Here is a 16618-nt window from a genome sequence, read left to right on the forward strand (position 1 = left end):
TCACATCTGCAAGAGCACACTCAATCTGATGGTTCTGCACTAACACAGGTTATAAAGCTTCAGAGTAGGAAAAAAAAAAAAAAAAAAACAGATACCATTGCCTAGTGTAACTATTTGCTCTCTCACAGCAACACAGTAGCCTCTGCAGTTCTTCACTTCAGCTGTTCTAACGAGTTAATTTCTGCAGTCACCTTCCTGAAGACACAGACCAGACCCCTGTGTCACATTACATTAACTGGCTACAACTGCTCAGGGCTGTTATGTTTGGAAACGGAGATGGTGCGATGAGCCACAAAACTCATTCCCACAGGCTCACTGACAAAGCATTTTCCAAGTCAAATTATAAGTCCTAACAGGTTTCTATAAAGAGAATTACTGAAGCAGTGCTAAAAACCCCACTGCTTTATCTCAGCCAGTGATCTAGTGAAGCATGCAACTCCACCTCTGACTGAGAGCAGCCAAAGGAGGCTGCCAGAGAGCACTGAAGTTTTTTAGCAGTGCTGCAATCCACAGCAGGAGAGGGCTGTGCTGCTGAACAGATCCCACACCAACAGAGCCCAGATTCCTCTGCCTTCCAGAGCTGTCCAGGGCAATAGAAGCAGCAGGCCACACCCCAGCAGAGAAGAGAGCCTGGAAACTCCTGGCAGTTTATAAACTATGCTGCTGTAAGGACACAAAGAATCCCTTCCCTGGCTGACTTGCTGCAGTCAGTCTCACAGAAGCTGTCAAAGTACAAATTCAGGCATAAAGGAATAGTTTGTACTGTGCAGATTCAAAAAAATAAAAACATATTATACAAAACAGCTCTTTCACCTTGTGTTTGTATCCTTTTTCCTTTTGCTTTCCTCTTTTCCGGAGAACAGGCAGCTCTTCAAACTGATGTCTCCCTTCAAAGAGGACAACAGCTTTCCCAGGAACCCAGGTTTTCTCTGAAGGTTCTCCTAAGGCTTCCACATAATACTCTCGGTATGGTCTCCCACCGGAAACTATTTCAAGAAATTTAACAGAATTACCCCTTGTATGTAACAGAATAAAGACACAAAAAGAGACACAGAAAACAGTAACTATTGGAGAGGTAATTTTCAATTAAATTTTGCTTAACAACATTCCCACATAAATGCCAGTTCTGGGGATTTCTACTCACAACTAAGGCAGACCCCTTTGTTTGCTACTGTCTATATTTAGACTCTGCATTACTATTCTATTTTTAAATTGTTTGGGCTTTTTTTGGTTTTTACAAACAATTGATTAACACGCCTATGACTGGTCATCTTCCTACAGCAAAGACTGCTTGCATAAAAAAAGAAGGTAAAAATATATAATTTTTTTTCCTTGAGAGACATAACACACCAGGCAGAACATTTTTTTCTGCTACTCCCTGATTAATGATTAAACAGTCCAGAGCACTTGACCGTTGGGAAAACACAACAGTGCTGGGAACACCCAGAACTGACATCCTTCTGGATAGGATTTACTCACACAGGTTGAGCCTCCCCCATCACAATACATCCCATCCTCTTCGATGTTTTAATACCAAACAAAGTCTTATTTGGGACATAAAACATGAACAGCAGGATTTAAGCAAACACATGCACACACACTGAAAAGATTAGGTGCAACATGACACAACATTAGTTGCAGTAAGTTTCTCCATACTTCAGGCACAAGAGGTGCAGAGAAAGAGAAGAAATTCAATCATAGGGGCACATCCAAAGATGCTTTAAAGGTACTTTCTATGCAAGAAAATTGAACATACATGGTACAAATAAGAACTGAATCAGTACTGGGTTTAAACGGACAGGTCACAAGCATTGGAACAGAGCAAACAACACTTATGGGATACAAACTTCTCCCTACAGACTGCTGCAATGCATTAACCTTCTCCTGGAAACACCTTCACCCTCTGAACAGGCAGATTACACTCCCAGCCCATTTGGTTTGTGCTGCCTCTGCCAGGGTGCCAGCACAGTGTGGCAGCCTGGCCTTATGTGATGTTGAAATTGAGATTCTAACCAAGACCACTGAGAGGATGACAAACAACCAGAACAACATCAAACCAAGTGCAAAGATCACAGGCTGCATCCACCCCATTCACAGTTCTGGGACTCAAGCCACTGAGCCTACACCTTCCAGCTTCAAAAATCTTCCAAGCCAAGAGCTTGCTGAGAAAAGGTAAACTGCCTTTAACTAAACACCATTCCTGAAATCCCAAGAGAAGAGCTTTCAGCACAAGAGACAAGGTTGAAGCGACCTGCCTTGTTTTGAAGGGCTTGTTCCCTTGGCAACAGGAGAGCCAAGGCAGTAGGACTGAGCTCCCTGCAGTGCACACAGAGCCCAAAAGTGCCCGAGCTCTCATCCACCTGCTTGGCCACCTTGGCATTGGGAAGGGAGGACAAGCAGATTACATACAGCCACAGCTGGAAAAAATCATTTTCCCATGAGCTCCACTGGTTTGAACACAGATAAAACAATGGTGGGAGAGTCCCTCATGTGGCTGGAGATCAGGCCTTCCTGGAACTTGCTGACAGAGCTTTTCCTCCCTGCAGAATTCCTTCATTATCAATCCTCATGCACAGGCTGAGAGGGGAATACTGGACAGCTATATACATTAAATCCTGCCCAAAACTTCATGAGGAGGGATGTTGGGAGACAATATATATCAGCATATCTTCTGGAAACATCTCTGACAGGATTTTGAGAGCTGGAAACAGACTATTTAAAACAGCACATTCACTATTCTCTAGAATCAGGATAAATGCCTCCCCAAAGGATGAAGGGGGAGGTGAAGAAAGAAGACTTCAGCAAGCAGGCTTGGGGATTATGTGAGCACCACGTAGGAAAAGCTACCTCATGTCTAGAGAAACAGCCGTGGCTCTGAGCCGATGGCCACTCAAAAACAACTCCTCTCATGCACAGCACTTGTGCTTAGGCTGGCAAGGGCCACAAAACCTGGAGACAAAACCAGTAGTGAGTGGCAATCTCACCAGTCTAGAGTTGTCAGTGGCAGAGGACACCAGTTCAAGGGGTTTCTAGTTGCCCAGAGAACAGGAAGAATCAGAAGGGGAAACCAGGAACAAATAATAAGCCTTTCTTTTTGTGGCAGTCTCCCCGTGGCATCTGGTATGATAGTAAAAGCAAACAATTCCTCATTTCCCTTCTGTTCTCTCCATCACTCACCTATTTCTGCCTTTATCTTTCAAGACTCTTTTTCTCCCTTCCTGGCTCTCTCCTGTGGCCAAGCACACACAGCTCTGTTATATCTGCCCATCTCTCCTCCTCACACTCAGCTCACTCACACTATACCCTAAACAGCCACATACACGGCTCCATCTCTTGGTTTTTCCAGAACTTCCCTATAAACAACCCCTTACTCTTGTGCCAAACAAGACCCAAAAGTTTCACTTCCATGTACGTGTTCCCATCACACCTCCAGGCAATTCGCAGCTACACTGCACTACCCCACACTGCACTCCTCAGCCTCTCCAGCCTCCCATTCTCCAACAACTCTGTGTCCTCACACACTCTGATCTCCCCAGCTCTGCTTCCTCACCTGTTCCACCTCTCTGATCCATCTCCTTCTTCTCTGCATAACTTTTTTGAGAGGTTGCTCTTTCTTCTGCACTGCCCTGAGCTTAGCCCAGCCATCTGTCCTTCCTACAGTCTGGGAAGAACAGCCTAAATGTCCCACAGCTATCTGTGCCACTTCATCACCCCCAGCTCCTTCTTCTTCCTGCCACCTCCCTCATTTAGCTCTACTTTATGGATCCAGGTCTTGTTTTCCACAGCAGAGTCTATTTCTTCACACCTTTCAAAGGCCAGAAATGCTTTTAAAATTAATTAAAAACTGCAGCACCCTGCCATACATAATACCTCCACTTTGTGGTCTGAATAGATACAGTACCTTTCATTTTTGAGTGACAGTCCAGCACTGGGTCATGACAAATTGTGCATGGCCACCATGGGCGTCTGTTGAACTTGGCCCAAACAAGATCCCCAACTTCATACTTCACTGGAGGATTCTTCTTGGCTCGGATCTTTGGGGAAAAACCAGAACACAAGAAATCACTAAAGCTCCAGATGCTTTTGAAGAGATTTGCCTCCCCCCCTGTGTGCAGATTACATGGGACAGCAGAGACATTTACATTAAAAAGCAAGTCCTGATTTTACTTAGTGGCTCCTACACCTTCAAAGAACACAATGGTTCTCCCCATTCTTCTGCAAGAACAAAACAATAAGAGGATTTGAGAAGGTTTTTGTTATTTTTTTAGTAAGTATCGTGACCTCTGGTAATTGACTGCACTCAAACTTCACACATTTAAACAGGTAAATATTTGGAGTCACTGCTAGACCCCATTATTTCACCAGCACCAGTTTGTTAATTTCAAAGGTTGCAACATACCAAAGAAGTAGCAGTAAGAGACAGTGAAATTTTCCTGACTGGAACGTGATAAAACAGCAAGTGTTTATCAGTTGGAGGGGGGGGGAAGGTTGGTATGTACAAGTTAGTAAGTCTCCTGTTTCTCATATGTGCTCAGGAAAAAGCTTCACCAGAAAATATTTGAAACCAAAGACAGGCACAATCACAAAAAAGTGTATATTCTGATGTTTAGCTTGTATGAGCAGATCTGGTGCTGCTTTGCTCCATAACTACAGAGCAGAAAGGGAGTGTAACAGCAGGCACCCCCTCCAGGACACACACACAACACTGACCTTGCCTGTCTCCAAAAGCTGCTCACAAGTATCAATTCTGCACACACAGTCACCCAAATCACTCAGATTCTCAGGGCTGTGCAGCAGCGACAAGAACACCGAAATCTTTCAAGACACAAACCCTAAAGTGTTTAATGCCATTTCTGTGTCACTGCCCAGGAGCTGAGAGCAGATCCCGCGCTGTTTGTGAAGCACGAAGCCTCTCTGGCTGCATGTGCAGGACCTGTGCCAAGGAGAGGATCCAGGAGCTTTGGTGTTGGGAATAATTGAGCCAAGATGAGATACAATAGGTTTTCACAAGATACAAGAGTCCCTATACCCTGCTGTGGGATATCCTGCCTGTTCAGCAGCACCCACCAACATGTCCCAGGTGGGTTCAGCATTTTAAGAGCTCCAAGAAGCACCCCAGGTATTTTCCTGTCAGTAATGTCCTCATTAAAGCTGTTACAGCACACACACACACCTTTCTGCTTCACTTCTCCATCCTGCAAACCACCCTGCTCCAGGCACGTCTCTTGCCATACCCAGTTCAACATCCCAGCAACTAAAACACAACAGACCTCTCTAATAAAAGGTATATTCCGTTTCTCATTGAGTTTTATGGCTCTTCTTCATGTGGTTAAAGAAAACACAAAAGAATAAACCCTGTCACATGAAAAAAAGGCACGTAATGATGTTACAGACTACATTATTGAAATTCTTCTCACTCACTCATCAAAAGCCACACAATAACTTATTGCTGAGCAGGAGTTTGGGAACAGGGAATGTGAACAGCACAGGGCAGGGGCTGCAGCCCCTCTCTGCCACTGCCCTGCTGCACCCTCTGTGTCTGCAGCTGCATCTGTGAGCACAGGACCAGAGGGGCTGCCTCAGCTGTTCCTTTAAAATGCAGATGCACTTTTAGATGCGAACCCTTTGCTTGAGCTCTTGTAAATGTGACTTTGACCTCAAATTTTTTTTACAGATTTCCAGCCTGGGTTTTGAGGGATACATGTATATTCCAGCTGATTATCTCCAATGCTGTGCATACACATACAATAGATGTGCATCCTACTGACAACTGTAACCTGAGCAGAGGCACTGGACAGAGCAGTAAAACCTCACTGGAGGTTTGCCAGAGCCATTCACATTGATCCACCTGAACGACACCCGCAGCCCCTGCCCTTAGGCAAGTCTGCATTTAAATCAACTCTTTGTCAACCTCCAACACCCCAGCCGAGTGAAAAGGTGGCTTTCAAGAAACTATTCAGACAATGCCTAAACCTCTTTGGAAGAAGTCAGCAGCTATTCTCATTCCTGCCCAGTTTCCTCTCTCATTTCCCCAGCATTAGCAGTCAGGTGTTGCACTCACCATCACCCACCAAAAAGTCCCCACCAGTGGGGCACAGAGGCAGATGAGGAAGCATCATGTCCTGAGGGAAGCCTCGTGACAGGATGCACTGCAGCATGTCACTGTCTTGCATATTTTTCCTCTCTAGTCTCCCTAAATCCCACCAACCTGCCAGAGATGCCTTAACACTTTTTTCTTTACAGGGGAAAAAAATCTGCTAGACTTTCAAAAGGTGTAATACTGAATAGCCAAGAGCAGAGGAGCAAAAGCAGCAATTATTGTCCCTCCCAGGTACAGTTAGGTCTCTTCTTTTAAACTCTGCAGCATGAAAGAAAAATTATAGCCCCAAAGCATATATTCTTATGTCGGAATACAACAAATTTCACTCCTATAAAAATTAGCATTTACTGTGCCAAGATTAAACTGCTGATAAATCCTGATGGCCAAAAATTTAGCCCTGCAGTAACAGTGACTTTTCTGTGAGCTAAAGAAAGTCAAAGTTTTTTTTAAAAATAAATATTCTGATGTAGTCCCATACATCTGATCACAGCACTGTTCACTTTCAGAGCATGGAAATATTCAAGTATTTAAATAACAAGAAAATCTATCGAGCCAGACTGGGTAAAATCCATGTTGAAACCCAGTGGAGATACACTGAAGAAATTAAACCAGGTAAGAGCCTTGGTTAGTGAGGTGGGAAAGGACAGGGCCTTCTACATTGATGAGGAACAACAAAGTTTTTTATTGTCTGATGTTCTCCTCAAAACAGTCAGCACTGTCCACTCTGTTATCAAATGCTTGGCATTAATTTGCTGTTCAGATGGGACAAGCTACAGCCTAAACTCAATGATATCCAGCATTTCAGATCACTTTGTGCTATTTTTGGACCAAAGAAGACTGTACCTTGCAGATGGTTTTCATCAAATCCTCTCTACCAAAGACCCCAAATGATCACTGTGGAAGGGGTCACAAGCCAAGATTCAGCAGCAGGATGACACAAAAACCACCTGCAAAGTCACATCTTGAATTTGTACTACACCACCAAACACACCAGCCTGCAACTCACTAATTTAAATACCAAACATTGGTGCTCAGCTTCAAGTATCTTAACCCTCCTGAAATTCTCACCATACAAATAATGAAACATTTTAGGCAAAGAAAGCTTAAATTTCCAAGTGTTTTTATTTTGGTAAACATACTGTCAGTCCTCAACTGTCTGTCACTAATCTTCCTCCTCTGAAAATAACCACATCATTAAAAAGTGGAAAAAATAACCCTATCCAGTAACCACTCTTGGCTGTTGGAAGCTGTTGTTCAATCCATTCATGCTGCTGGACCAAGTGGCACAAAGCAGAAGCACACAAACGCTGACAGCCACAGGGTGCACCTTTCCTGCAGCATTGGACATCTCTGAATAAAACTCAGAGCAGCACCAGCCTCTCCAGAGCAGCTGGGGACGCAGCTGCAGACACCCCACATGCCCCAGCAGCGTGACCAGGGATGTGACCACCTTGGCAGAGCCACAGCAAGACTGAACTGCACACAGAGGGGCAGAGATATGCCTGCTGTTCCAGGCAATTTCAAATTTGAAATTTCATATACCCAAAGAGACATCTGTCCAGAGATCAAGCAGTGATCTGCAGCCATTGGAGCCCTGCACACTTCCAATTCAGACCTGCTTTGGAAAGCCATCGTGGAAATACTTGGCCAAGAAAGCCCTATTACAGTTTATTCCTGACTTAATTATAAACAATGTTACTCAGTGAAGCCAGGGACAGAACATGTTTTGCAGAAAGGCTGAGGCAGCAAAAGACACTGTGTGTAAGGATGATGAAGAAAAGCAAGAAAGAAGCCACTGATCCCCCAAAAATAATGGAGGAAGATTCTGCCAAGCCTGTTTCAAGCACGAACTGAACAGAATCAAAGCCAAGGATGAACATAAAAGGAGGTGGCCACATCCAAAGGGTAATGAACCAATAGAGTGTAAACAATGACACTAATAACCTTTTCCTCTGAGTGCACAGCAGATACCTGCCCAGGGCCCTGCAGCAGCAGCACGGCACGGGGATATCTCCTGAGCACATCTCACCACACGGGTAGCTGCAGGTAAGTCACACCCCACACATGAGCTGCCCAAACAGCAACAACTCTGCCCCACAAACTTACAGTGCTCTCTTCAAACTTCTCATTCCCAGGCCAGCAACTCTTGTGCTTCTCTCTGCATTCCATCTATGCCCATGACAAATTTGCTCCCAATACCTATTTCTTATTAGTTAGAACTGGAAGCTTGCTGAGGATCAGTCCACAGCCTGCCCCCATCACTTTATGCTTTTAAGTTTGGTGGTCATTATTTTTTCTTAACAGGATGAGATGATAAGAAGCCCATCTAATTCCTATGAGCCAGATATGGCTGAACTGGCTGAAGATCAACAGGTTTTTTACCAGAAATAAACCCTACCAAAATGAACTTGAGGGAAGGTGCCTAGATAGCCTGGGCCTGACAGTCTGCTGGAGAGGGACTTGCAATGCCACAGAGTGACAGGACAAGGGGGAATGGCCATAACCTGTGAGTAGGTTTAGATTAAATGTGAGGAAGAAATTCTTCCCTGTGAAGGTAGCAAGGCCCTGGTACAGGTAGCCCAGAGATGCTGTGGCTGCCCCTGGATCCCTGAAGTGCCCAAGATCAGGCTGGATGGAGCTCTGAGCAATCTCATCTACCAGAAGGTGTCCCTGCCCACGGCAGGGCACTGGAACTACATTGTCTTTAAGGCCCCTTCAAACCCAAACCATTCTGTGATTCTATACAGAAGTTACCCACTGACACAACCAACCCCACAGTGGAGTCACAGGTGCCCTGTGCCTAGGACAGGCCACTCCCAGCTCCTGCCATTTCAGCAGAACAGGTTATTCACCCTCTGCCCTCACAAAGGAGAGGCAGCAACTGCGGCAAGTTTTTCCTATTAAAATAATTCCAGAACAAGCCTGGAAGGCTAAAGCTAAAGCTACCCCAAGAGTCTTCAGGAGATGGAACTTCCCTTGAGCTACAGCACATCCTCACTGAGTTAGCAGTTTCATACAAAGCAGAGCAGTTTTAACCTCAGCACTGAGCTGTCCATACAGCTCCTGTCCCAGGGGATCCACAGCCTTTAACTCTGGTCATAGAAACCAAGCAGCAATGGATGCAACTCCCATGCAGTGACTGCTGCTGACAGATAGTTAAAAGGTCAACTCCCACCTCTGCACTGCTCTTAATGAAGGGAGAATGGAAAGTAGTCTGAGTGATCCATGGTTCATTACTTCATTCAGCCCCAGCACTCCTGCACTGAGAAATGAACAGACACAGAGAGAAGGAAAGAGAGGAATTGGGAAATAACCTTTGCTTGGGAATGCTGCACGGAAAGCAAAAAGGAGACTAAGAACAACAACAAAGCAAAATTAGTAACTGCTTGTGATGGAAGCTAGAAATAATAATTCTCATTAGCAAAGATTCATGTTTTAAAGAACATTTTCTGAAATCAAACCCAAACTGATTAAAAAAAAAACCACCAAAAATTGAAAAATAATTAAATTATATGTGCCTGATAGCTTAAGAAATATTTGAAACTAAGCAAGCAGAGATCACTAAAGTTTCCTCCATACCAAGTACCATTACCAAGCACAGGAGCTTTAAGCCTTTACAGAGAGGCTGCAATGCTGACCCTGCACCCCCTGTGACAAAACTTCCAGGAATCAATCCCTGCACAGGGAAAGGGGCAGAACCAACTGGAGCCCACATGGACAAAGCCTCCACCCAAACCACAGCACACAATGGCATATCTGAAGAAACCAGAGTAATAATCACACTGGCACTTCATGGCAAGCTTCAAATCAAACAGAGCAGCTGGAAAAGCCTGCTGGAAGCCCATGGGCAGCCTGTGCTGCTGGGACCTGGGGACATGCTCTTCATCCCAACTGCTCCAGTCTTCTTCAGCCTCAGCACTGCAGCAAAAAGCAAACAGGCGTCTGACCCACATTCATGTCTGAGAACGCCACTACCTCTTATCTGGGATCATTATCATCCAGAAGTGTTAAATACTCACTAATCAAATATTCACTAGCAAAAATACAGCAGCAATGATGATACAGACCAAACTTCTGTTATCAACATGCTTGCAGGTTATTTGCTGTGTTTGGCCAGTTTTTATTACCATCTTCCAGGGTACTGAAGTTTTTCAGGGACCATATGTACCCATGAACCATCCTGAAAGGTTAAAATCAAGAGAGCAGATTGGACTACTTTGAGTAACTCCTACATCCTGAAGCATTTCTATCAAGTTTAGGAGTTATCCACATACAGATATTAAATAAAGAATGTACTGAGGAGAGAACACAAAGTTTCAGTCTCCAAGATAACTGGGTACCAGCATCCCTGTTTCATTCAGAGGAGATAGTTTTCCCTATGGATTGGATGGAAGAGCAGTGCAAGAGAAAGCTTTGGCACTTCAGCATCCCAACTACCAGAAATGCACCTGACAGCAAGGTTTGAGGGAGGCAGGAGGAGGAAGGGGGAGAGAAGGGGTGTGATCTCATCCAGATCCCAGTGGAGAGAAATCCACTCACACACAGAAGACTTCAGACCACTTCCAGGAGCCTGATGCAGAGGACAGACTCTCACACTTGCTTATCTGCACACATTTTAAATGATAAACCACATTCTCTTTAAATCTGGCTCTTTTAATCAGCACTAATTGTTTCAGCGAGCGAAGAACTGCTGGCATTACCAAAACTTTGCAAATTCTCACAAAGAACAATTACCCACAAATATCTTCTTATGTCAGAGAACAAACAAAAAAACCACAGACTGAAACCAGGTCATCAGATTTTCCCCCTTTTCAGCCTTACTTTTGTGCTCCTCTATGTATTATCAAATTGCTCACAAGCAAGACATTGGTTAAACACAGCACCCATTTTTCAGACATGAAGTTTCTAAATCTGTGAAATGAAAAACAGATTCAAACTGTGCAAAATGAAACTTGGCTATTCTCATTTATATATGTATGTTCTATTCATTACAGCTTAAGCTGTAACCAGAACGAAGCAGAACGAGAGAACAACATGTACAGTGCAAAGAGTGAACACTGTAATAAAACCTCAACAGCTAGAAAGTGTGACTTTGGGTTGATTTAAATAAAATGAACTGGCTTGTTGCTTGGTTTGGTTGTTGATGCTGTTTGGGTTTAAGTCCATGGGATTCTTTAAAAGCAACAAACATTTAAGGAGGGGCTTACAAATCTCATTTTCTGCAGAAGTTTTTATTTACCCACAGGAAAGAAGGGATAATCCCACTTTGCTAGTCCAAATAAAAAGATGCCTCTTACACAAAACCATAACTTCCTGAAAATGAGATGGTATTCACCATCCTCCTACCCAAGCCCACCATTTTTCCAAAAGAAACAAAATTTCTATTCATACAAAATTAAGTTTGAATCTGCACTTATAACTTTGGCTGCTTTTTCTGAACTCCTAATATTGAAATCAGAATTTTTGAACACTAACAGGGCAATAAATTTATCTGGTGCTTATTTATTTCTTTACATCCACACTCAAAGCCATGACCTGAGGGCTTAGGGCACCAGGTACTACAAACTTATGCTTCCAAACCTTTCTGTAATGAATCCAGCTTCCTAAACATGGTGAACACTGTGAGAGGACTGCCAACCACAATCAAGAGGAACCTGACTTGTTTTACTGCTGTTATTTAGGAATCTGCGGGCAGTCACCACATTAGCCAGAACAGTAGGAAGTCTGAACAGGTGCTTGGGGAAAACCAAACAACAGAGTAACATCAGGGCAAGGGGAGGAACTATTAAAAGGGTGATAACCACTCAGCTCCTCACCCTTCTGTGAGGCAACAGCAGGTTTCTATCTTTCCATCAACAATGGGAGGGGAAAGCCATGAACACACTCCTCCAAAACAAGTGGAACGTGGAAGCTTCAAGCAGGGCTGAGGGTGAGAGCCTCCCTGCACACTCAGCACTGCAGGGACTACAGGAGCTGAAAAAGAAACTGGCAGTTTCCAGTGTGCTGAGATACTACTGTGCAGGAAATTCACTGTTCACTTTTTCCTAAAGAATACCTCACCAAAAGGCATTCCATCCTCTGGCTTGGATGCAACACTTGAATTGCTCCACCCAACTCAACACTTCTGGTGTCTCACATGCAAAAGTCAATGCCTGAAAATATAAAAGGAGTCCCAGTGCGTTATTTCTGATGAGTGTCTGAAGGTTAAAACAAATTACTCTGTTATTTTATTGCGTAATTATTTTACTGTAAAGCTGTTTTTTCCTGAAGAGCCCAGCAGTGGGATGAGCTACCTCCAGCAGCAGCCACAGCTGTCCCAATTACTGCACGTGACCAACAGAACAAGTTCCCTACCAAGAACTCACTCAAATCTTTTCTTGCCAACCCTTCCTACCCCAGTGGCCTACTCCGTGAGGAGGAGGATGGGAGAACACAGGGGAAACCTCCAGGACTAGAGATGTGCTGCCCTTTCCCAGTGATTCAGGCACCAACAGTGCTCCCAAAACTCTCCCCTCCCTGATGCCACTCAAGTGTCCCTTCCACTGCAGCCTTGCTCTTCACCCAGAACCCCAGCAGCACCTCAGCCCCACAGAGACAGCAGGGATGCTGCTGGAAAAGCACAGAATCCACCTGTGGATTGTGCAGCTCCATCACTGCCAAGCCTACAACCAGTGCAGGCAATGAGCTGGGACAACTCAGCACAACCTTTCTGCTCTGGCTGTGCTAGAGACAGCAGTGAAGGCACCCAGCCAGGACCAGCCTGTCCTTGAGAGGGAAACAAGTGACACACAAGGTGACCTTTCTCCCAACTTCTCTGCCATTTTTCCAAAGAACTGTGTGAGATAAATCTTAATGATAACCAAGAAGAGGCAGCATGTCAATTTTAACAAGTGCTTTACCATCCTTCAGTAGAAGCAAGACACACTGCTGAAATTCCTCTGGGCTTCATCAATGCTTTTGGACACAAAAGAGATGGATGCACACCCAGGCCATCTTTATCTCTGTCACACATTTAATCACTGCTGTGAGCAGCCACACTGGAACCAGATTTCTAATGCAACAAGAACAGAGCACCTCAGCTGGTACCTGCTCCAGCACAGGGCAGCATCTTCCCCTGTCCTTGGCACTGGGGTCAGGGGCACCCACTCAGCTCAGCCACAGCAATGCCTGAGCTCCCAGCCAGCACAGAACCACTGGGGCTCCAAACTTTGCACCTCTGCTTTCCTCAGCACGGCACCACAGCTCTGCAGCCATGACAAACTCCCCCAGGTAACCATTCTTCACCAGATGGCTCTGTGCAGACAGAACAAACACAGGTCATCGTTTTTTGGTATTAAAAGTGGCATTCACCTAAGCTGTTGAGTTTTTTAACTCCTAGGACAACCTCCTGCCTGATTTCTTCTTTCTGATGCTTCTATTGCCTTTGCCTTTCTAAATGCCAGAGCAAATAATTGAAAAGCAATCAAAATTACTATACATAAGCTGGCACTCACAGGCAAGAAAAGCAGAAGTATGTTCCAAGCAACTGCACTGAAAATTGACCATCATCTATAACACAAATTTCTGAGTTACAAATATACTTTTAATACCATCTCAATTATATCTTAGAGAACACTGCTTTTTTCTTAGGCCTAAAGTAACTTGACCATATTTAGAGTTCACCTCTTGAGTGAGCTACAGGTTTGTTCAGTTAACTTGGGAAAATTAAAAAAAAAATCACTTAATAATTGTTGTACATCACACAGTTTAACCCCACTTCTGGGAACAAGAGTGTAATAAGGTACAACAAGAAGCTGCTACATTGCAAGAGGCAATAAACAAATCCATGACTTCATGCAGAATACGCTGCTCTGAAGTCAAAGGTTACTGCTACAGCATCAAACTGAGCCACTATCATTGATTTTAATTTTACCAAGGCTTGAGAAGGAGTTGTAACAATAAAACTTGAATGACTACCCTCAACAACCTAACACTCATTAGGAAGAAAAGGTTCAAGTTGTGGGAGACACACTCTTCCAAAAGAAATCCCCAGCACATATAGTCATTTAGCAGGGTCTGAGAGGCAGCATCCAGCCCAAAAAAATACCTGCAAAAGCCAATTTAATTGCTACTATTGCCAGACTTACAACTGCAAATAGTATATTAACCAGGACATTGCTTGAACAGCTTCTCTCCTGCTCAAGTTTTAAAAGTAAGTTTTAAATTTGGTAAGCAGAAATTACACAGAGGTTTCTGTCATTACATGCAGTAAAACATCACTTTCAAAACTGTCCCATCTGCAATACCTCTGGTTTTGCTATTTGCAAACAGACAGGTTCAGCTTTAGAGCATGAGCCACAAAGGCATCAGTCATTCCAATTTCACATGGCACACCAGGTATTTTCTGGAGAAACCAAGTAATTTCCTGTAAAACCATGTACACAAACAGATATTTCACACCTAATCAGCAATCAGAAAACAAATACAATAAAACAAGGAGAGGAAGGGCAATCTCAGCCAAATGCTATGATAAAACTTCCAGGATCCAACCAGCTGTGCAGGAGAGGTCTGGATCCTATAGACTGTTCAAAACCCTCAGAAGGAGCTGCTCTCACACACTGCAGGTCCTGCTAAGTTCCTAACACCCTCTCACTCACACCTCCCCATGACCAAGTGGCAGTGCAGCATCACCACACCGTGAAAGCATGAAGTCATTAAGGACCTTAAAAATTTATGGTCAAGCAATAACACAGGCAAGGACAGGGCCCTCACAGTGGCAATTCCCTTTTTTCTGGACATTCACCATGGCTGAAGTCCTTTATAGGTGAGTTTAGAGCCATTTGAAACAGGAATGCCCTTCACTACAAGGCCTGGTGGGTGCCATCAGGATGCACAGCAAGGCAAGATCCAGCTACAAGCTCTTTTCTGTGAAATAATACCATCTTCCAAACAGTGTAAATCCTAGTGGCAAAGGGGGATGTGTGCCAGATCACAGGCATGGGGACAGTAGCACACAAAGACCCCGTTCTCTCCAGATGCACAGAGCAGGAGATGATGCTTGCAGGAATCACTGAGAGCCAAACAGAATTCATCTCCTCACCAGGAAGATGTCAACTGACCGAGGAAATTTATGTTCCCTGCTAAAACAAACCACTGCCATATCTGCTGTAGCTCAGGGATATAATGTTATCAGTAGTTAGTTACACCTCGGATCAACAGTCTGTAGTAGGAGATTCTTTCAGAAATATTTACAGGAGTCGGGAGGATCACGTGGCTTTAGTTCCTTCATTTTATTTTTAGCAGAGAGAGAAATGGCACCAGACACATCAGTTAATAGACCAAGCACCAGAGTAACTCTCACACAGGCAACATCAACACTTTATAGTGAAAGTACCCTCCCACAGCTGCAGATTAGAACACAACTCAAGGTCATAATGGATTAATTCTAGAGAGGGCTCTGCTGGCCTTCAGTACTTCTAACACAGTGCAAACAGTGTGATTCTGGTAAAGCAAAAACCTTCCAGGAGCCTTACACACATGCCTCACTCATTGCTCACACCCAGCCTCTGGAAGCAGCAATTCTTAGGGACAAAACATCTGGCTCTAAATTTCCCTGTACCTCACTTCCTCACTGTCATTACCCAAACATCACAGTCCTGCATCCTGGGAATGGACAACAAGGAAATGATAATGAAAGCTACACTGAGCCTCATGCCAGCATCTGCACATCCTGAAGTCTGAAACCATCAGGGTCTCATGGAGAAAACAGCTTGAGAATGCAAAATGTATACACAGCAGGAGTGGCCCAGATATACCTGAATCCAAGAACTCTCTGCTTCCTCGACCGCTCAATTCTGCAAATCGAATTATTCAAACATACTTTGTGTGTACTAACTAAAAACCAACAAGCCAACAAACTGAAGTATTAAGGCATCAAAAGTTACATTAGAAGAGCAAAATTTTCACATGAAAGTTCTGCAAGAAACAAGCCCACCTTGCTCCAATTCCTCAGCATCTAAATTGAAGCAATATCTGTGGCACTCAGACTTTCACCTTCCCCAGCACTGGAGTCTGGACTCATGTACATAATGCTGCCCAGGGGCCTCTGCAAGTTGGAAATGCCAGGAGAGCACCACAGACAAACTCACATCAGGATGGTAAAGAACAGAGACACCAAGAACAACCACCCATTTAAATTTAAATGGCCATAGCCCAACATGTGCACAAGGCACCAAGCCAGCAGCTGCCAGTAGTCACTGTATCACCACCTCTGGAGAACATAACCCAAGAATTGATGCTATAATTTCCTTCTCCACGACACAAAATCTGTCAGGAGCTGCTGGAAAGTTCAGACACCCTTAAGGGAAGATTAAGGTGGCACTTAAAATAGTTTTAGTTCGGAATATGCACATCCCTCTTTACAACTGAATGGCACCTGAGCAACCTCCCCTGTTTGGGGAAATGTCTGAGAGCAGCAGGTGCCAGGGCTATTAACAAATCCCCGTGCAAAACAATACCTGTCACCACCGCTCCTGCCCA

The 16618-nt window shown here is 44.2% G+C and overlaps 1 protein-coding gene across 6 annotated transcripts in view; it reads right to left on the reverse strand.

The window, feature by feature from the left end:
* NSD1 (nuclear receptor binding SET domain protein 1) overlaps window positions 1-16618 on the reverse strand; it is a 61658-nt gene that overhangs the window by 40205 nt on the left and 4835 nt on the right. For all 6 annotated transcript variants that reach the window (XM_074552277.1, XM_074552275.1, XM_074552274.1 and 3 more), the window contains exons 3-4: window positions 3902-4034; window positions 814-986 (exon numbers count right to left, since the gene is read on the reverse strand). In XM_074552277.1, the coding sequence (XP_074408378.1) occupies window positions 814-986; window positions 3902-4034 (306 nt within the window). The remainder of the gene's footprint in view (window positions 1-813; window positions 987-3901; window positions 4035-16618) is intronic.

The sequence above is a fragment of the Zonotrichia albicollis genome, chromosome 15 (assembly GCF_047830755.1).
Source record: "Zonotrichia albicollis isolate bZonAlb1 chromosome 15, bZonAlb1.hap1, whole genome shotgun sequence".
Lineage (NCBI taxonomy): Eukaryota > Metazoa > Chordata > Aves > Passeriformes > Passerellidae > Zonotrichia > Zonotrichia albicollis.